At 42.5% G+C, this 21,208-nt stretch overlaps 1 protein-coding gene across 7 annotated transcripts in view; it reads right to left on the bottom strand.

Annotated features, from left to right (window-relative positions):
* Positions 1–21,208, bottom strand: part of col11a2 (collagen, type XI, alpha 2) — a 37,340-nt gene that overhangs the window by 7,992 nt on the left and 8,140 nt on the right. For 2 of the 7 annotated variants that reach the window (XM_029513940.1, XM_029513942.1), the window contains exons 3-38: positions 17,663–17,824; positions 16,524–16,734; positions 16,163–16,325; positions 15,916–16,038; positions 10,922–11,989; positions 9,610–9,723; positions 8,031–8,240; positions 7,159–7,212; positions 6,952–6,993; positions 6,739–6,801; positions 6,561–6,635; positions 6,388–6,474; positions 5,926–5,982; positions 5,707–5,760; positions 5,474–5,527; positions 5,213–5,266; positions 4,949–5,002; positions 4,780–4,833; positions 4,642–4,686; positions 4,294–4,347; positions 3,511–3,555; positions 3,327–3,380; positions 3,182–3,226; positions 2,739–2,792; positions 2,593–2,637; positions 2,431–2,484; positions 2,286–2,330; positions 2,103–2,156; positions 1,903–2,010; positions 1,410–1,463; positions 1,268–1,321; positions 1,129–1,173; positions 896–949; positions 653–697; positions 491–544; positions 318–371 (exon numbers count right to left, since the gene is read on the bottom strand). In XM_029513940.1, coding sequence (XP_029369800.1) covers positions 318–371; positions 491–544; positions 653–697; positions 896–949; positions 1,129–1,173; positions 1,268–1,321; positions 1,410–1,463; positions 1,903–2,010; positions 2,103–2,156; positions 2,286–2,330; positions 2,431–2,484; positions 2,593–2,637; positions 2,739–2,792; positions 3,182–3,226; positions 3,327–3,380; positions 3,511–3,555; positions 4,294–4,347; positions 4,642–4,686; positions 4,780–4,833; positions 4,949–5,002; positions 5,213–5,266; positions 5,474–5,527; positions 5,707–5,760; positions 5,926–5,982; positions 6,388–6,474; positions 6,561–6,635; positions 6,739–6,801; positions 6,952–6,993; positions 7,159–7,212; positions 8,031–8,240; positions 9,610–9,723; positions 10,922–11,989; positions 15,916–16,038; positions 16,163–16,325; positions 16,524–16,734; positions 17,663–17,824 — 3,662 coding nt within the window. The remainder of the gene's footprint in view (positions 1–317; positions 372–490; positions 545–652; positions 698–895; positions 950–1,128; positions 1,174–1,267; positions 1,322–1,409; positions 1,464–1,902; positions 2,011–2,102; positions 2,157–2,285; positions 2,331–2,430; positions 2,485–2,592; positions 2,638–2,738; positions 2,793–3,181; positions 3,227–3,326; positions 3,381–3,510; positions 3,556–4,293; positions 4,348–4,641; positions 4,687–4,779; positions 4,834–4,948; positions 5,003–5,212; positions 5,267–5,473; positions 5,528–5,706; positions 5,761–5,925; positions 5,983–6,387; positions 6,475–6,560; positions 6,636–6,738; positions 6,802–6,951; positions 6,994–7,158; positions 7,213–8,030; positions 8,241–9,609; positions 9,724–10,921; positions 11,990–15,915; positions 16,039–16,162; positions 16,326–16,523; positions 16,735–17,662; positions 17,825–21,208) is intronic. The other 5 variants (XM_029513941.1, XM_029513943.1, XM_029513946.1 and 2 more) reach the window with 5 other exon arrangements.

Raw genomic sequence — 21,208 nt, 5'->3', positions numbered from 1 at the left:
AAATCAATTAACGGATGATCTACAATCTAAATCTGATTGAAAGAATCAGCTTTTCCTTTCTGCAACACAAAGGCTGGTCACGGCTGTTCTTCCTGCACATCAGGAGCAATTGAATCAACTTCACAAATAACCTCACTGGTACTTCATTAAGTAGGTCAGAAGATTAAATTTCAGAGAACAATCTGCATTTATTTTGTCACATGATCAGCAATATTATTATACTGTGATTGTGTGTGTCGGTGTCCTAAAACTACAAAAAGCTCATTACGTACTAACCAACAGGACAGAGGCAGTCCTGAGGCAAAAAGCAAACTTACAACTTCTCCTCTCTGTCCAGGGTGTCCAGGCAGCCCATCCTTTCCTGGTGGCCCCTGAAAGGAAACGTCCATCAAATGTAAATAAAATCTCCAGCTTCGGAGCGATTTAGCTTTGAGTAGGAGGAAACTTCAATAAATGTCTGTATGAAACAGGAATGAAAACATTTTCTTACAGGAGGTCCCTTTGGTCCGGGGAAGCCGTTGGCTCCCTGAGGTCCAGGCAGTCCCTGCAGAAACAACGTGATATAATGAGAGCATATAACAGCATCAAACGCAGCAATTCAGAGTTTAATGAGGGACACAGATTTGAATGTAAACTCTATTCCTGTGCTCACCCTCTCTCCGGGGGGACCAGGAGGGCCATCACTTCCTGAAGTTCCCTGGAAAAAAAAAAAAAAAAAAAGTTAATGAATATCTGTTGTGGATAATTGTCAGGTTAGTCTGAGACAAATCAGTTCAAATTTTTTTTGTCGAAAAATCATCATAGTTCTGAATATAAAGATACAGGAAATACAACATATGATCATTGGACTGTAAGTAATCCTAAAACACTGGAATCAGTGCTTAAGCAGACAAACCTTTGCTCCGGGCTTCCCAGTCGCGCCTCGTGGTCCTCTCTGTCCTCTGGGACCCTGATGGTCACAGACAGGAAGTCTTCATCAGTCAAACATGATGCTAATATGATGCTACACCGATAATCAGTGTGAAATACAGTGATACAGTTCGTATCAATCACAGCTGAAAGAGTAACACACAGGTTTCTGACCATAAACAACCAACAGCAGAGAAGCTTTTACAGATTAAAATGTACCGTTGGTCCTCTTTGTCCTCTTGGTCCTGCTTTGCCACTAAGACCCTGAGAAGAAAAACGACGACAGACTCAGACTCAGATGAGACAGGAGTAAACTGTACGTCATAACTTAATCTGGGAACCAGAACCATCGCCTTACCCTTGTTCCCTTCTCGCCGTTTGATCCAGGGAATCCTGGGAACCCATTGGATCCCTACAAAAACAAATCAACATCTCAACATCAGCAAACAGGCGTGCTGACAGTTAGAGAGAATAAAAAGGTCAATGCTGTGTGTTCTTACCTTCGGTCCCTGTCTTCCAGGATATCCAGGAAGTCCGGGTACACCAAGTTTACCCTGGAATCCCATTAAAAGTTCAACAAGAGCAGTCCAAAACTATTTGCATCAATTAAATAGGGAACGTGCTGTTGTATGAAAAGTCAATGTGAGGCAGCTGACTTTGTGCTATGATCTCATTAACATGCAGTTAAAATGTTGACTATGAGGCAGCGACAGGTCAAAGATACTTTAATGGTAATCCTAAAATACTGTAAATTCCGTGGACAGATATTGATCACGTTCAACCGCGTGAGGGCAGCTCAATGACATTTTCTTTGTATTATTAAAAAAATACAATTTAATTCAAAGAAAAAAAATTATATTGTGCAGAATTTTAAGAAAATAAAAACTGACTAAAGGAATAATGGACAAAGCAGAAAATTGTGTTTATAACCATATCAGTAAGTTATAGCCATATTTATTATTAAGTATCTGATCTTCATCGAACAGGTCGTACCTTCTCTCCAACAAGTCCAAGTGGTCCGATCTCACCAGGGGGTCCAACACGTCCCTTTGGCCCCTCTGGACCGTCCTCTCCTCTGGGCCCCGGCACTCCAATCTCACCCTGTCAGCAAGAGACCATCAGAAATATATCAAGAGTAATAACTCGTAACTAAACTAACCCATCGACCAACCAGTCACATCAGTCCATCTTACCCTCTCTCCCTTCACACCAAAATCTCCCTTAATCCCAGGGAATCCATCTTCTCCCTGTAAACACAAACAGCAGAGCAGGCTTTATATAACGTTTTACAGAGCAGCATCGAGGAAAAATGCTGCTGTAGTTTCCCATTTCAGCGTGTGATTATTATCTGTCAGTATTTGCACTGCGTCACTCACCTTCTCTCCCTTGTGACCCTTCAGACCTCGGATTCCTTGAGCTCCCTGCAATCAATCAAAGAAACAGTCAGATAAATGATGTGAAGATATGATTAGGAAAAATACTGCAGGTCTGTTGTTGATTAAAAAGATTATCTGTACTGACCTTGATGCCACGAGGGCCGGGATAGCCGATAGCTCCCTGAGGGCCACTGGGACCCTGAAGAGCGACAAGTAGACAACACAACGTCATTTTTACATGCACAAATACAAATATGAAGTTATATTTATACTAATGTGTTGGGATGGGGTTATGGCTGACACCCACCTGGTTTCCTTTGGTGCCTGCAGGCCCCTCCTTTCCTGGGTGGCCCTAAAAAGAGAAGACATGACGGACAGCCAGTGTTGGTGTATTCATCATCATCAGTTGTGATGATATATATTATTATGAAAAATCATAAGAGACAAACATACAGGAGGGCCATCGGCACCCGGCATTCCTGGGAGACCTGGTTTTCCTGTTGGGCCCTGATGCAGAAGAAAAGGAGGTGATCATTAGTAAAATGGATCTGAAGATATAAAACTATAAATTCTCATATCAGGATAAAGTCTTGATGCAGTTTGGTTCTGGTTTGTTTGGAAGCTCAGGATCTGATTCCGACTTGCTTCTCCAGAACTGGATGGAACGCTCAGTCGGTTCTATTCCGGTCCACAAGGTGGTGCTACAGATCCTGAGCGTTTTTAAAAACCTCCATGAAAACCACTAATGAAATAGCACGTGCTGAAGTTTAGTTACTGCATGCGTAGACCCAGACTGTTGGACGGCTCTTTGAGCCTCACTCTGCATTTTTCAACCTTTGGACAGAGCTGAGCTTGCTTTACACTCCCGTCATGTTGGGGTATTTATGGTTCCTTACTTTCTCTCCTGGGGGTCCAATAGCCCCCTGAGGTCCTGGCATTCCCTGCAAAAACAAATACAAACGTGGTTCATATGCTCGTACACACATGTGGAAGATGTAAATATCAGAACTAAGTTATACTCCCAACTGTCCTCTGTCTCACCTGAGTTCCTGGGGTTCCCTGCTGACCTGGAGGTCCTGGTTCTCCTTGGGGACCCTGAGAAACACAGAACATATAGGATAATGTAATTATGCTTAGAAAGATGCTGTTAAGAATACGGCTACTAATCTGCTTCAAATTAGAAAGTCTCATGATAACATCGTAGCCAAGTGATGGTGAAACTGACCAAGTTTCCTTTGGGACCTTGGGGCCCGTCATTTCCTCGCACACCCTGAGAAGAAGAGAAGATGATAAAATCAGAATCTCAACCATTTAAATCAGTTTACAACGTAGTGAAACCTGAAAAACAACACATTTATAAGAATGCTTCGGCAGATTTTTTATTTCTTTTTTGTTTTGTTTTGTTTAATGGACGGCGGTGGGAAATTAATCAATCCTTACTTGAATCTTAGTCAACATCACTCATAACAAATGATAGACTTTACTGCTGATGTTCATCTGCGTCATCAGCAGCTGCTACTAAAGGAATGAAACACTCAGGCTGTTACTTTACTGAACCTCTGTAGGCGTCTCAACTCTGCTTCAGGTTGATGTCTTGACTCAACACCAGTTGCTATGAATATAACACAATTCACTGACTGACCTGTCAGTGGTCCAGCTGCAATAATGTGGTTCCCAGGTTTTGACTTGGGTGGAGAATTTATGGAAGAAAGGTTTCTTCTGCACTGATTTTTAACAGTGATTGACATTTTTACTGTTGCAATGAGTCTGATAATGTTAAATGCACATTATGGTGAACCAGTTAAGCACTTTCTAACTCTAATAAATAAACATGTGAATAAAATGTACCAGTCTGAAATGGACATTGTGGACCTTATAAACTCTGAGCGATACTGGACATCTTGGCATTGTTTTGAGTTGATTGTGGGATTGTGTTCAGTGGTCACAGAGAAAGAAAACAATGCTGCAAAGCAACAGCACAACAGAGTTTGAAATGATTTTTACTCACAGGAGGTCCAGAGATTCCAGGAGGACCTTTGGGTCCAAGCAAACCACGAGGTCCCTAGAAACACAAACACAGACACATTACTGAAGGTCTGCTGAGAGACCAACACCAAAACTAACACACACAAACCAAGATAAGAGAGCAAACAGCATACAAGAAAATGAATTTCTTCAAAATTCCCATTAAACTCAACTTTGATACCACAATAAAGACACTGATATTGTTTTTAGATACCAGGACTCAGTATATCTGAATAAAACAGTCTGCCTCCTCATCCCTGCCAGAGCATCACAGTAAAGAGCCTTCAAACTGCACACAAACAGACAATTAAGATTAAAGAGAAACACTCACTGGTTCACCTGGGAGACCCCTGGGTCCAACGTCTCCGTCGTCTCCCTGGACACACACAGAGACAACATGTCAAAGATGGACACGGCCTGAAACTTTGACAGATGTCAGAATTTGAGTCATTGTGTCGTGACTTCTTACCCTCTCTCCGTCCTCCCCTTGAGGTCCGGGAGGTCCCATTGTTCCTGTGTCCCCCTGAGGAGATAATCAGGAAACACTTTAAAAAAAAACAACAACACTTTTTTGTATTAATTTTTGAGCTGATGCTCGTTGTGAAGTGCATGTGGTGGCGATTTTTACGTTGACTCACTCTGTGTCCTTTGTCACCGGGCAAACCAGGAAGACCATCGAAGCCACGGTCACCCTGAGAGAGACGCAGACATGTGAGTCTTTATACAAACACATTACATGTGGAGTTGATGCATCAACAATTTATCTATTTTATGCTCTTATTTCCATTCAAAGGTAGTGGTGGTTTTGGGACATCAGAGAAAGTAACTGATGGTGAAGTGGACGCAGGAAGACCAAGACAAAGTAAACAAAGTAGATAAAGTCAAAAACAGACAGCAGTTACCTTAACTCCAGGCTCTCCGGGCATTCCCCTGGCACCATCAGCTCCAGCACGGCCCTGTTAGGGGACAAGCAGAGGAGGAACATGTTCTGAAGTGGCCCTGGATATGAAGCACAATTGTACCTTTTGCCAAATACCCATGGCTTCCTTTTCATTTTAAAGTATTAAACAGACTAATTAGACTAATATAACTTTATGGATTGACAGAAAGTCTGATTAAAGAAATATAATTACAGCTAACATTGGCTGTTCTTTTATACTCACTCGTCTTCCTGCCTTGCCTGGAGGTCCCATCAAACCCTGGGGTCCTCTGGGGCCCTGAGAGAATGAGATGTCTGTGATAAATGCCTGTCACACTGCAGATCTGAGATGTGTCAACTGAGTTCAGCACTAACGCACAAAGCTGTAAGGTGTAAATGTGGGTTAATGCCAAGATTTGAAATAAAATGATCAGAAGAATTTGATTTAGTTTAGAGGTCAGAGTTCAGGGTTTATACCTGAGAACCGGGATCTCCGCTCTCTCCCTTAAGACCAGGACTACCAGGACTTCCCTGAAACAGACAAAGAAGTCATCATCATCATCACTAAAACTATTTATCCCCCAAGTGCCTTAACGAGACGGAAAAATTAGGAGACTCAACAATAAACCTTTAAGAGACTGTTCTGTTTTCGTATTGTGCGGAAGCAGCTGGTTTGTAAAACTGAAGGTAACGTACCAGAGGTCCAGGGCGACCAGTGAATCCCATTGGTCCAGGAGGTCCTTTCAGAGCCATCTGAAAACAACAGCAGCTCATCGTCAGTGATGATGGAGAAGCATATTGATGTAGGGAGACAGAAACAGTCTCCTCTTTAGAATCTCCTCCGATGAGACCATCAGTGAAATGTCATTTTCTCTGCTGTGTGTGTTTTTATGTTGTATGTTAAATTTTGTTTTATGTTCCTGTACTCGATTCAGTGAGCAGGTGATGTTTGTCACTAATCTCAATGCAGCTCATTATGTGTTCAGCCCTGAAGACCTCTTTGGCAAAATATTTATAATATTTCAACTTTACGGTCCTATACATCCTGAACTATACGTTGTGTTATTAACGTATAGCAAGTAAAAAAACAGCAACTATCTATTAACAGATCCAAACTAACTGCACAGCAGAAACTGTTCTGTGAATTTGGGAACTGACCCTGGCCTGAGACAAGATGGCTGCTGCCTGAGCTTCCTGTGCAGAAACAACAGGACCCTTATCTCCTCCACTCTGACCAAAACGGAACTGCAAAAAGAAAAAGACGAAGAAAACTTGAATAAATCATATATCTGCGTTGGATCAGACATCACTGGTTGTTCAAAGTCACTCACAGGAAGCATGACTGAAGTTCCAGGGGGTCCAGGGACTCCATCAGCTCCAGCAAGCCCAGGTCTACCAGGGGGACCCTAAAGGATGGACAGAGACCAGGTGAGCTGGAAAGTGCTTCTTCACTTTGTAAAATTCACTTGTAACACTCAGTAACCTCAGAACGGTCTGTGACACACTCACCCTCTCACCAGGGTCACCAACAGAGCCAGGAGGTCCAGATGGGCCAGCAGGGCCGGTGGGACCCTGAAAGGAGTGAAGATAATCAGAAAATCCACTGGTCTGATTCTGTTATCACATAGAATTATCCAACACCTAAAACTCCAAGGACACATTTTTATGTTAAATATTACACTTAATTGTGTAATATTTAACATTTCCTCAGCGTTTACTTACAGCAGGTCCTTCAGGTCCTGGAGGTCCTTCAATCAGCATACCCTGAAAATTAAATACGTTAAAAATATGTTTTAATTAACTTTCTTAACTACTCAACTCAAAACTGTAAAATATGGACTGACGATATGGATGCATGTTCAGTCTTCACCGGAAGCTTTTATGTTGGGGAAATACAGGCAGAGCTACATAAAGTGGTTGGTAACTCACAGGCTCCAGGACAGCAGGTTCTCCTTTCTCTCCTTTCTGGCCTCTGACGGCAGCCTGAGGAAAACACACATGTAGCCAACAGCACGGCAGAGTCAGTACAGAGTTACAAAGCCACGAACCCACTCAGAGCGGCAGATAACAGATAATGGTGTTTTGGGTGCATGCACTGAGACGGCACAAACATGCACACCGACTGAAACAAACATGGTATTAAACACTGTTATTCCAGTGTTGAAAACAAACAATGAAACCTGTTTCACTTGAGAAGACGTACGTTTCCAAATACCAGATTTTAAGGTTCTCCACACTGTGGCTCCGTTACTTGCAGAATAGTTTGAACAGATACAGATAGTCATCTGGTCTTAGCAGCTCGACATGAAGCCACATACACTGACATTAATGGCATTCAAAACCACAGATGCTGCATTTTTAAATGCCTCCTCATGCAGTGTATGCAAAGTTCAGGCTGTTGTTGATGAGGATCCCAAATAGCTTCTACAACAGTGTTAGCTATTCTTCCTGGGCTCCTGTGCTGCTCTATACACTGTATAGACTAAAACCAATTTCAACCAGGATGAGGAGACCAGGTCTTTGTCCTTTAAGTATCTGAAGTGGATTCAAATAAATGTTTCTCCACGGCTGACTGAGCTTGCCCTTTATGAACAAACCTTATGTTTGTCATGGTGGCCATTTTGTATTAACGTTTTTTACTCTGGATTGGAAACTGAAACTCTTGCTGAGTACCAGTCCTTAAAATGAACAGCTAGTCAGGGAGATAAGTAACTACAATAAGACAAAGACCAGAATCCAGGATTGGTTGAAATCAATTTTGATTTTGTTTCTTTTTTTGCCTCTGAAGCAAAACAACTTACGCCTCCCTCGTCTGTCACAGCGGACAGGGCGGGGCCCATGATGGCATCGACCTCTCCAGTTAATGGCTCATTGTAGTCCCTGTAGGAATAGTCGTATTCCTTAAGGCCAACGTCTCCAGGCACATACTCCTCAGTGAAGACCTCCTCGCCTGCACCTCCTGCCTTGGTGGCATCTACCTCCTCTCCCACCAATGTTGTCTCCACCTGGGGCTGGATCAGGTTTAACAAAACCCCAAATGGGATAGATGGAGGCGGACAAGAGGATGAATGAAGCAAAGGTTGTGAAAAAGGGCAGTGAAAAGGATGGAGGAAGGAGAGATACGTATGACGAGAAAAGGTTTTTATAAGAAAGAAAAAGAATGAAAGTACAGCAGGAGTGGAAGAGAGGGGCATATGTAGAAAGAAATGAGTCTTACCTTTTGTAAATAAACACTCACATAGGGACAGACAAAAGTAGGCAGACTATCATACCTTCACACCAAAACTTCAGGTAAACTGCTTTATCCTTAGATTTTCTGTTATTTGTCTAACAAGCTTATAAAAGCGTCTGTTTCCATCAAAGCACGACATGATCAGCTTGTGTGTGATGATCTGTGATCAGACCAAATTTACTGAAATGCCTGATATTGTAAAACCAGAGATGCATCTAATGTTTTTGCAGAATACACAACTGATATGAGTACACTTTGTGAAAACAAGTTGCTGCTCTATGCTTTGCAAAGCAAATTCTAATTTACTTACCATAGGTGTTATTAAAGAAATATGAACCCAGTGGACTTACAGCTATCTCACATGAAGAGGCACAAATTTAATGTAATATGTGAATAATGAGTAACAAACATTATAAGCTGAATAGAAAAATATACTTAGCATCAAAATTGAAAACCAAAACACAGTCATCAAAGATATAAATGAGTTAATGACAATATGGATTATTGCCACAATAAGTGAACTGTGAGAAACAAATGAGGACAGTGAGAAGCTCATTCTCAGTTTCTGAAGGCTGCGAATCAGACACAGAACTACTGTATTCTCTCATTCAGTCAGATTTCTCTCAAAGACAGGAATGCATCATATTCATCTGTGGTTAAAAGTGGACGTCAAATATTCCTGTGTGGATCCCTTTTTCACAAGATTTTATCTCATTTATTCATTTTGTTCTCATGACGACACAAACTGATCAACCAAGAATCTCGCAATGAGAACAAAACGGGGATCTTGCTGTTAGGGAAAAAGGGAGTCACATAAAAATGTTTGATGTTAGAAGCAGATGAATATGGTGCATTCAGTTTAAACAGGTTCTGTCTCATGTGTTATCAGGTGGCATCGGTTAGGGAAGTTAAAGTTAAAGACTGGGCTCACCACCACAGTGTTACACTGCCTACAAGTTTCTTCCACTGATGATTTACTTTTCTTTTTTAGATTGATGTCTGAGTTTTTATGATTCATATCTCTGTAGAGATTTAACCAGTAATTTGCATGCTTATTCTCTGTAATGTTCATCTAACCGCATCGTTGGCTTTTGTCTCCTTCATGTCTGAGGTCTGTGACACTAATCAGTGTGTAATTTTCTTTTTACCTGCTCAGGGACCACTTCATGTCCAGTCACCTCACCCTCTGGCAGCGTCTCCTCATAGAAATAATCAGTCTCTGTAGCAGTGTGGCCAGCCTCGGTATATTCAGTGTCTACATCCTGTTTGGTCAAGTTGACAGGAATTGTGGAGCAGGGAGGAAGTAAGCAGATTTGATTGGAAGAGCGTGGTTAGTTCAAAGTCTGCTTGTAGGTAACGATGAGTTAAAAGAAAAAAAATGGAACACATCATAAAACTGTGGTTGCCAGAGCCCAAGAAATGTTTAGTGGCAACTCACATTTTTAAAGTTGCATAGATCCATTTTAAGAAAAGAAATTTCAGGTTGCTTCAGAATCTCAGTGACTATAAATTTTGCTGTTTGCAAGACCTAGGGAGCCATTGAGACCATGTTCCTGAGATTTCTTTTCTTTGTATTGTTGAACCATTTTTAATTTTTAAAGTCCACAAAGCCAAGATTCATGAAGGGGTGAAGGTTGGACTGAGAGCCTCTATCCATCCCGCGAAGCGAAAACATCGTGACTCGATGCTTTGGGATGTTTGGTTTCACCCAAGACCAGAAAACAGAGAAATAACCCAAATTAACAGCCTCACAGAACGTAAATCTGTTATTCAATATAACAGACGACACATGCTATGAATTTTCAGACCTCACTACTACTCAGTAGAGTGCATAATGAATCAAATTGGACCTCAGATGAGAGCAAACTTAAAACTTGCTTTCTGGATTCTGTGAGGCTGATTTATTCATATTGCAAAAAATAAACATGACCAGAGACAGACAAATAAGTGTGAGAGAGAAAACACAGTTACTTAAAAAACAAAACAACAAAGAAAGAAAGAGACACAGAGTGAGAGGAGAGTTGTTGTGTTGCATGTGTGTTTGTGTTTCTGTGCCATAGAAATCCATGCTCATTCATTTGACCGGTTTCCCCAAAAAGAAAGAGACGGAGCGATGGAGTGTATTGAGGTTCTGAGATCCAGTTTCAGCAGCTTGAAGGTAGGAGTGTGAAGTGAAGTAAAGAACAACATTTAGCCATGCTTCAGTGTGCACCGCTGTATCATATCATATGGAGCAGCTGGTGTGATGGTGAAGATCATATGATATATAAACAGAGGAGAAGGCGCCCAGCCTGGTATGAACCCTTCCATTCTGAGGACCAGTTTTCCCACCATTAAGGACTTCCACCAAACTTTGCCCCAGTGAAACACGGGCAGACATGAGGTGTCAGAGAGCCTTGATGGTGGAAAGAGCTGCCAACCAGATGGGACAGAGGGGACATACGATCCCTCCAGCTGTACCTGTTGATAACCGTTGGTCATTCTCTTCGCCGAGGCGACACTTCCACTCAGCACAGTCTTGCCAAATGGTGGGAAGGGTTTGTGCTGGGATTTGACATTACTGTCCACCTGCATCTTGGATTTTGTGGGTCTGGGCGGGGTGGGCCTGGCAGCGGCAGGTGTTGGAGTTACTTTCTTCTGGATGGAAACCTTTTCGACCACGTTCTTCGCTACCTTGTTTCCCGTTGATTTGACGAGAGGGACTTTGGTGACCACAGTTTTGACTTTGACCTCTGTCTTCACTTGAGCTTTGGTGGCCACAGCTTTTGATGGTTTTGTGGGTTTAGGTGCTTTGGTAGCTTCTACTTTGGCAGCTGATTTAGCTGCAGTGACCACAGTCTTTTCTACTTTGACAGATTTCTCAGTCTTGGCTTTGGTAGTGGTTTCAATTTTTGCCTGATGTGCAGCACCATGACTGAAGATTTTCTTGTCCACCACAGTAGTTACTTTGCTGTTGCCATTAGCCTTAGCCTCACCATTGACTTTATTTTCAGCTTTGCCATTAACTTTAACTTCACTGGTAGTTTTGCCACTTGCGTTAACTTTCTTTTCTGCTGTAACTTTGCCATTAGCTTTGGACACAACAGCGGCTTTTCCACTTCCATTGGCTTTCTTTTCTGCTGAGGACTTTCCATTGCCAATGATTTTCTTGCCATTTCCATTGATTTTGGCCTGAGCTGTAGGCTTAGCCTCAGCTGTGGCTTTGCCATTGCCGTTCGTTTTTACTCCAGCTGCTTTACCGTTGCCGTTGGCTTTAGCAGCACTATTTACTTTCTTCTCAGCAGATGTTTTAACGCTGACAACTGTTAACTTGGATTTGGCTGCTGCTGTGGGTTTAATCTTAGACAAGAGGATCTCCACTGCAGTAGGCTTTGCTTTGGATGTCTTGGAAGACTTGGAGGCTTTGGTGGGCAAAGGTGGCTTGACAACAAGTTTGTATGGTCCAGTCTTGGCCGGTTTAGCTGGAGTGGGTTTGGCTTTGATAAGGGTGGTTTTAGTTGGGACTGCTTTTCCATTGAGCACCTTCTTCTAACAGCCGTGATTATTTTTTGGTTGCAATGTTGTTTAGTATGTAAAAGTGCATATTGGCAAAGATGGGGAGAGAGAGTGGAGGTAGATGAGATATGTGGAGGGGTTGGGAGGGGGGTGAAAAGCACAAACAAGGGATGGACAGAAAGAGAGAGAAAGACAAGAGTGGATGTTTTGAGAAACAATGACATAAAGATGGCTAAGGCTTGGATGATTTACTGAGACTGCACAGGCATTACTGGATACAGCTGGGGATTAATACAAATTTTACAATTGGAAAAACAAACAACAACAGCTGAAAAACCCACAAATAAAAATCGAAATAGAATCTGCTGTGTGACAAATTTGTTTTATGCTGATCTCTCCAGTAATGCCATTCCCAATATTAAACGACAAAGCAGCATCGTGGTGCTAACAGGAACTGGAGCCTGTGGGTTGGCAGAGGCACTGAGGGTGTGACTGGTCAGGTAAAGCTGGCGCTGAACTCACGCACAAACACACAAACACACAACACACTGATGCACTGGCCTGCTGTGCTCACACACACACACACACACCATTTATAATGCACTGAGCAGTAAATCTACAACACAAAGGGCTGCTGAGGTTTAGCCATGCCAAAGAAAGAAGGAAGATTCCAGGCTTGCATGCAAATGCATGTTAGTCACACAACACCACAATATGAAAAGTAATGTGCATTACTGATTATAACTACTAGTTTTGATACAATTAAATTACATGCACACTTTAGACAAACCAACAAAATGTCACCCAGACAATACAGGAAAGGAAAAAAAGGCCATTTCAGTGATATAAACTCTTCAAATATGCAAAATAGAACAGAAACAGACTTAAAGGAGACAGACTGTGGCATACATGTGCGTTATGTATGCTGTTTAAAAAACAACCAAGAAAGCATTCACCAACACAAAAAACATGTGCATGTTGAAAACTGATGACACAAGAACACAGTAGGTGCATGCGGTAACATCCTCTTAGAATTCATGCAAGTAACAAGACAATACAGACACAGGCCCTGGTCAAATAGTATCGTAAATCTCTTTGTAAGTTTTCTGTGCAGCCACGTTGGTGGGGTTTGTCATAAACAATCATGCAACAAGTACAAGGAAATTCAAACAATCACGGGAAGGCAGACGCAAGTAAAATAACTATGCTGTTCTGTGATTATCTTCTTAGCAGTCGCCCCGTGACAAACCCCACCTATCCTGTACAAGATGGATAAAAGAAAACAGAGCTTACTCACAAAGACTATTTGACCCAGAGGACGTTACACTTTGTACTCTGTGCTCTGTGTATTTGCATGTGCTCACTTTGAAATCTAAAAAATTCAATCACCCTAACCCTGATTTTTTAGAAACTTTGTTTTACAGTCATCAAAGATGCCAACTACACAATTAAAATTTTTAAATGCCAGTCTTCACTTTCTTTTACGACATCTCATGTGAACATCCTGTCAGAGATGGACTGATGATAAATTTAACTTTGGGAGAAGGTATTCTGGTTCAGTTTATGGTTGAACAGCCTGAACAGTCTGCATGTGTGTATAACAACACAGCTGCAGCTATACCACCCTAGTGCCCCCACACGGCCACATCTGAACGCACATACATACAGTATATGACAACATGTAAATGACATGAGGACAAAAAAAAAAAAAAAAAAAAATCACAAGGAGCAAAGGTTATCCTGTGTGATGGGGGTGGTGGCGATGAGGTGGACGTGTCAGTGGTCAATGTGGATTAAAGAAAGGGTGAGATATAATAAAACAAGGGAGGCATGGAGTGATGAGGGATGAGAGAGGCATACGGAGTGCTAAAAGTAAACATTTATATTTTTATTTTTTAGGAAATTTTCAACGTTAATTGAATTGGCAGTCAGATATGTCAGCATTTTAAACTAAAAATGATTCCTCTGTCATCACATCGATACCTCTCTCTCTCATCCTCCTTCCCTTCCACAAACCCAGCTCGTGTTTTCCCTCTCTCTTGCTCCCTCTTTACCTGCAGACTGGGGGTCCCAGGTTGGGGAGAGGGGGACGCAGAGGAGGAGGGAACGTCTGTTGTTTCCTCATAATAATAGGGGTATTCATGGTCATCCTGCTCCTCATCAAAGTACTGAGAGAGGTGGAGGGGATGGAAGAAATGAAAGATGGGAAGGATGGACAGAGAGATGTTTGGGCAGGGAGGGGAGGAGAAGGTGGGGGCAAGGTATATGAAAAGCAGGAGAGGAATTCACAGGGGGAGAGTGGAGATCCAGGGTGTACAGAGCAATAAGAGGCGTAAATAAAGGTAAAGAAGAGGAGCAGTGAATGTGGAGTGAGCAGAAAGAGGGGGAGAAATAAAACATGGTAATGGCAAAGCTTTTATTTGTCTATTCATCAGAAGGAGGCTGTGCTGTTGCAAAGTACTGATATTTAAAATGGCTGAGCACAGTCTGCCTAGATGAATGAGAAAAACACAAAACAAAGCGAAAAGGAAAAGCCAATGAATAAAACCACACAGATTTGTATTCATTCAGAAAGCAGTCATCTCAACAGCATCAACATGACAGGGTTTGGGACGCAAAGTGTGGGAGTTCTGCACAGTGTCTGACAATTTATACTGACTTAGGATCTGACATGCACACTTAACACACAGATCATGTGCTTTGGATGAATGAATGCGGATGAGAATCAGTTGCTGCTTTAGCTGCTGGTGTCAGGAAGCTGTTGGCCTCCAAATATCAGTATCTTAGAGAAAAAAGAACAAGGGGAGAACTTATGATACATAAAAAGTGCAAAACCAGTCTCAGTAAGCAAAGAGGCTCCACCTTTAGCCACCTTCATGCCAGATTCCTATATTTCTCAATTTAACCAGACAACCAATCAGAATTTAACCTCTTGTGCTTCACAGAGCAATTTCTCTTTCTTCAATCCATGGGAAAGAGTTGGGGAAGACTTTGGCGTTGGCTTGTATCATCCTCTTTCCCCTACCTTTCTGTGTTCCACTGCAGTAGAGCAGGAAGAAGGTGACAACAAAGGTGCGTGAAATGATGGAAATGTGCAGCTTATGGGGGCGGGGGGTAATGTACCTCTAGGACACACAGACTGAGGAGGTGAGGAGGAAAGTGGATGGATACAAACTGTTGCTGATGGTGAGGATGCGAGGAAGACAGGAAGGCAGAGCAGCACTTTGATGACACCGTCAGGTGACCTATCATTAGCAAACTGAACCCAGGGACTTTTTTTTTCCCATTTTCTGACAAATGCATTTAGTTTTGTTTTATTTTTTTACTTTTTGGGTTACATTTGTTATAGTGTAGCTCTTCTTACACAAATCATCTTTTACTTTTCTTTGTGATAGGAGTTGATTGAGTCAAAACAGCAGGCACAGTAAAACATTGTTTAAACTACAGTTTTCATTAAAGGTAACGTCTGGGCCACGGGCTTCATTCACAGGGTAAGAATGAGAATCAAAAAGTATTTTTGAATAAGCTTGTTTTTTTCCTTCTGTACCATAAATAATTTAGAAAGTAAAAGCGATTCTATAATATTTTGTTCCTTAAATTTTGCCTTTTTCCTAAAATCTCACGAGTCTTCAATAAATAAAGTGCCACAGAAACGGAAAACAAAGTCCCCTGATTCACTTTGGGTTGCTGGAGCTACAGCTGAAACCAGCTTTGTGTGCAGCATTATGCTAACTGCCTGGTGTTATTGTGGTGGGTTCATGTGTGTCTGTGTATTCACATTGTGTGCAGAACTCAGTCCTGATCCTGCAGGAAACTTAATGAGATTATAAGGAGTGACACACATTCACACTTTTTGTTTCTGTGGCGAACTGAGAAGGTAAACGCTTTGCATGTGTGGAGGAGAGAATGTTGATTTTGTAGGTCTGTTCGTGAACTTGTGTTGTGACAGTGTTACTCACATATGTGTTGGGGTCCTGAGCCTGGGTCTTGGGCAGAGGGGAGTCACAGTCTGGGCTGTAGTGTTCACAGAAGTCGTAGGCGGCCTGGGGGTTGGAGGCGATCAGCAGCTGCTGGATGTCTCCCTGTGGAGGAAAAACAGGTAAATGAAAACACATCATCCAAGAAGGGAAAACTAACGAAGCACATTAACTTTATTTTACTTCCTCTGAGATGATAACTGCAGAGTTCACCTGTTGGTGTTCTCACCTGGAAAACCTCGTCATCAAGCAGACGGGCTCCGAACACTGTGATGCCGTTGGTGTCGATCTCTGCGTTGTTGCCACGGGGCAGAGTGCGGGTCATCTTCTTCTTGCAGTCCAGCAGCAGTGTCACGTTTTTCTTGGAAACAGAGAAAGCGATGCGATGCCACCTGGAGACAAAATGGAGGAACCCGAGGCGAATAAATGTGTAATGTGAAGACAGGTCCGACTAAAAAAAGCCTCCCATCACCAGCTGTCAAATCGTACAATCCAACCATCACTGTGCCAACTATTCCCAACCCCCCACACCCTCGTGACCCCAACTGTGTCATCTCGACCAGTCAAACTGGTTGCTGCTGGTTACTGACTTGCCATCAGCCAGGTTGACGCCTTTGAACAGCGGGTAGTCCTCGGGGGCTGGCTTGCCATTCTGGTCCTCGTACAGGAAAACAGGGGAGCGTCCCAGTTCAACGCCCAGCTGCTGGATGCCCTGCTCACTGTAGATGGAGAGGAGGAACGCCTGGAGACCAGCTTGGGCCTTGACCAGAGCCATGATGGAAAAGTTCTCTGGGAAACGACCTATGGATGAAGGAAAAGGAGGGATGGGAGGAGAGAGACGATGAAGTAAAACAGAAACGGTAGGAAGGTGTACACACCAGGAACTCTAGACCTCAGAGAGTGAGGTGAGGAATTCCTTCATGAGCCACATAAGTGCTACCTTCTCTTTTCTCTCCACTGTCAGGTGTCAGACAGTAATCTGCAATTCATTTGTTATGGTTCTCCCACAGTTTAATTGCTGCACAACACATAATTATACTTAAAATATCCATGAGCAATCTGGCATGGAGCGCAACAGACTCAATAAACCCCAGAGAGCTCTGTTCAAAATACATTCAAACATAGACAGCAGTCTGTGAAGGTAATTATACATCTCTGAGCTCTGGAATTTAATGTAAATATAAATAAGGCCCTGGTAAAGGTTGAGGTAGGAATGTTAATTTCTTTAAATTTGTTTCCTCCTGCACAAATACAGTAAGTACTAATTGTAAAGTATTTGGTTAAACCCAATCCAGGAGTTAATATGGTTATTATTGAACGATTGTTTGAAGGTGAAAGGCTTAACAAGTATCAACGAACAAAACAATATATATATAATTTTTGGTCCATTATTTACAAAAATAAAACAGAATATAATTGCTTAAATTTGAGATATTCTGTATTCATTTAGGTAAAAGTAGACGCCCTCATGGAGGTGCAGAACGTGATCACTGCCTGTGAAAACTGGGAGAACTTGTCCATTCAACCAGTGGATTTAAAGCTAAATAATTCTGTAAACCAAATTAATTACAATAAATGTTATATTAAATATTGATATATGTAACTTTCACGAAGCACACTGCTCAGCCTGTGTGCGGGATGAAACTTGGATTTGAATTTCGGTAACAGTGACCACACAAGCTCGTGCTGATTTACAGCGCCGTCTCTGCCGGGTCTGACCGCAGCCTACCTGAGAAGAGCTGCTTGGTGGGGGCAGAGATCTGGGCCTTCTTGGTGATGCGGTAAGCATGATCGGGGCTGCTGGAGCGACGGGAGGTGCAGAAGCCGGGGACTTTCTTTACGCCCTCAGGGAGAGAGGGGACCTGCAGAGCCCGCAACACATCCACTGGATCTGAGGGACGACAGGAGAAGTGAGATGTCAAAGCTGAGTGCAAACATTCATCACTAATGTAACATGTTTGTGATGTCTTTAAACAGCTTCTGACACAGAATCCTGCAGAGAACTTTGTTATTTCCTGTTTCTGTTGAGTAAACATTCAGCCTCTGACAAAGGCAGTAATGTTATGTTTACATTTAAGAGCTGCAGCAGGAATTTTGTTCTTTGAATGTAGAGCTTAAAGTTCAATGAAAAACAATCTATCATTGATATTACAACAGTTTTTTTCTGCCGGATAGAGAGACACAGACAGACACGATAGATGTCACAGTCAAAGATGTAAAAGCTCGATCCTTTACGTCTGGTTCAAATCCAAAACAGAACACTGCAGCCTCGGTGACCCAGAAGAAAAAAAAATTGTAATCTTTCAAATGGTCTTAAATGTTCTTCCATCTAATGCGATATAGAAGCAGGTGTGGTTGATGCCCACAATGGTCACTACTGTACATTTAAGTTTAATTTAAGAAAGGAAGCACTGTGCCAGAGCAAACGGGCAACAGTCCAAGCCACCTATAGGAACCACAGCAGGACAGGTACAGAAACACTGTTTCCATCAGAGCTGCGACAGGGTGCTCTATTCTGCTCACATTTATCAGGCAGCTGGAACAAGTGGCTGCTGAAGTGACAGCTAAGTCAAAACGAGTGTTTATCTGAAGGCACACAATCATTCCACAGTTTAAACTGACACCCATCAGCACACAATGCTGCAGGAATGCTCGCACACACACTCCAGATGTACAGTACACAGCCCAACGTCTCATAAACAAATGCACACACACAGAAGCAGACTCAGCAGCCGTCTCACAGACTGCCTCCAGTTTCACACGCGGAGGCCAAACAGTCTGTCTGCGCTGTGGTTTTACCCTGTTGGCTTTCTCACATTGCTCAAAGGCACCAAGTCAGTCTGTCCCTCCCATGCAACAACCAACTCTGTACTGTAAACAATGCAGGTTTCTTTGTTTTTAATTCATTCCCCAAACACAGAAGGAAAATATCACTTGGAGCCCCTTAGTGTGAGAACGGATTTTGATTTTTCTCCTCTGAAATCTCCCTGTTTTGGAAACAAACATCTTGAAGAACAGATCGTTTTAAACATAATTCACTCTCAGTTTGACATCCAGCACTTATTCAGCACTGCAGGCGATAAACCCCACAGACGGGCGGCTGTCTAATTACTCACATGAACTGACTTGTTCTGCCTCGTTCCAGAGGAGTGTTTATTTGGATGCAGCAGTTAGAGTACGAGAAGCCTTTTGACATAGAAGATTTGTGACAAAGGTCAAAGGTTAGGCTCAGTCTTGGTGAATGTTGTTCCATATCTATAACTCTTGCTGCTCTTGCTCTGTCTGCTCAACAAAACTTCTGTGTAACATCACTGCTGAGATACTGTGCTGTTGTCTAATTCAAGCTGGAATCAGAAATACATCTGATGCAAATTTTAAAACTGAAGTCTTGCAGCTCTCAGAGACAAAGTCATATATAATTATAAAGGCTACAAAAGAAAGTAACAACGTCCTGCTGGAACCTGATGGGTTTTTAAGAGAGTTCAAGTTTTCAACAACATCCGGTGTGCACATTACTTCGTCCTGCCTCTTCTTTGGTTTGGTCTTCCTGTGTTTGAGGTTCACCAGAGAGCTAACTGCTGTTAACAGCCAATTAAATTAATTTACTGCCAGCCCTGCTGTGGCATTTCTCATAATAAACCTGCGGAGTTTGGGTAGAAATTACTGCACCGATGACAAGATTAAAACCAAACTCTCCGTTGATGCAGTCTCTGATTGTCTCACGACTGTTTTCATTTTTATTTAAATGAGTCTAATCATCAGTCAAATCAACATGGGCATCAGCTCTCAAGTTGGCACAGCTGTTCAACAGATATGAAGCTGTCACACACTGTAATCAGACACAGATCCACAATCATCGACATCATATGACTGTATGAGGTCCAGGTCTTGCTTATCTGTTGCCTTGACGACGACCACGCTCTTCTTGCAGCCCAGCTGCTTTTCAATCAGCCCAAAACAGAATAAGTCACTCCATCAGTCAACTTTCTGTGGCTTCCAAAGTAAAGTTCAAGTCACTAATGCCGCTTCTAGGTTCGGATCTTCTATACCTAAAAATCATACAGCCATGTTCTCCTTCTCAGGAACTCCATTCCTCCAAGAAAAGGCATCTAGCATTTTTGTCCCTACAAACGAACCAATCTCAGTCCAGACTGTTCTGATCTGTGATCCTCTGATGGATGAATCAGCTCCTGAAGTCTACCAGACCAGGCTCATCCCTCTCTGTCCTCAAAAGGCTCTGAAAATCTCTCCTTTTCCAGGACCAGCCACTCTCCTAAAACCCTTTTGATTAACTTTCTTAATATAAGTAGTAATTGTTTTGTCTTAAAAAAAACAAACAACAAAAAAAAAAACAAAACTGCTGAGTGAGTAAATGTAACGTAGATGATAATAACAGCAAAGCTGCATCATAAAGCCATCTGAATGTGCTCATTAGCCTTTTATGTGATGCCCTATGTTCTGTTTCCATGCGTCTGTCCTAAAGTCACACTGGTCCCATCGGTGGTGTTTGTGTTTGGGTGACTCCCAGAGTGTCACAGTTACTGGACGGATCAAACCGGCCCACAGATGGTAATATTTACTCAGACAGAGCAAATGGTGCGTTAATACTGCTTCTGGGTGTCTGGACCACAGTCCATTAACGTCACGCTACACCAGGGAGAGATGGGGTGAGGAACAGAGAGAGAAACTGAAGGCCTGGACGTGAAAGGGAGACTGAGCGGTATTGTGATGCTACATTAACTATCCAAAACAAAAACTTCTAAAGAAGTCACCAAAGGGAGGTTAGTTAGTGAGAAACAGAAATAAGAGACTGCTCAAAACAGAGAAAAGGATAAAAATAGAGAGAGAATTGAACTTCAAGAGGGATAATGACCAAAATGTATATTTATAGAGTTCCATGTTTTTCCGGAGCTCCAAAATCAGCAGAAACTCTAATCAATAAACAGAACTAAACTAAGGTGTCTCCAGACGCTGACTTTTGTAGAGCTGCAGAGGAATGCTGGGAACGAGAGAGAGGGAGAGAGTGATTCAGGCAAAGGTGGAGGGTCAGGCAGTGACAGTAGACAGCGCGGTTCTGCGATGGCAGGATACTGGATCAGATTGCAGCCTGAGCTCCCCCAGTATGCCCAGTACAATGTGCCGTTCTGTTCTCAGCCGCCTGACCCGCTCACATCTGCGGCCGGGGCCCTTCCTGCCTGGAGGACCACAATAACGACAAAAAAAAACACACCCCAAAAACAACATGGGGCCCGCAGATGTACACACTCACACAGCC

The sequence above is a fragment of the Echeneis naucrates genome, chromosome 11 (genome assembly GCF_900963305.1).
Source record: "Echeneis naucrates chromosome 11, fEcheNa1.1, whole genome shotgun sequence".
Lineage (NCBI taxonomy): Eukaryota > Metazoa > Chordata > Actinopteri > Carangiformes > Echeneidae > Echeneis > Echeneis naucrates.
This window is presented reverse-complemented; position numbering and strand designations above follow the sequence as displayed.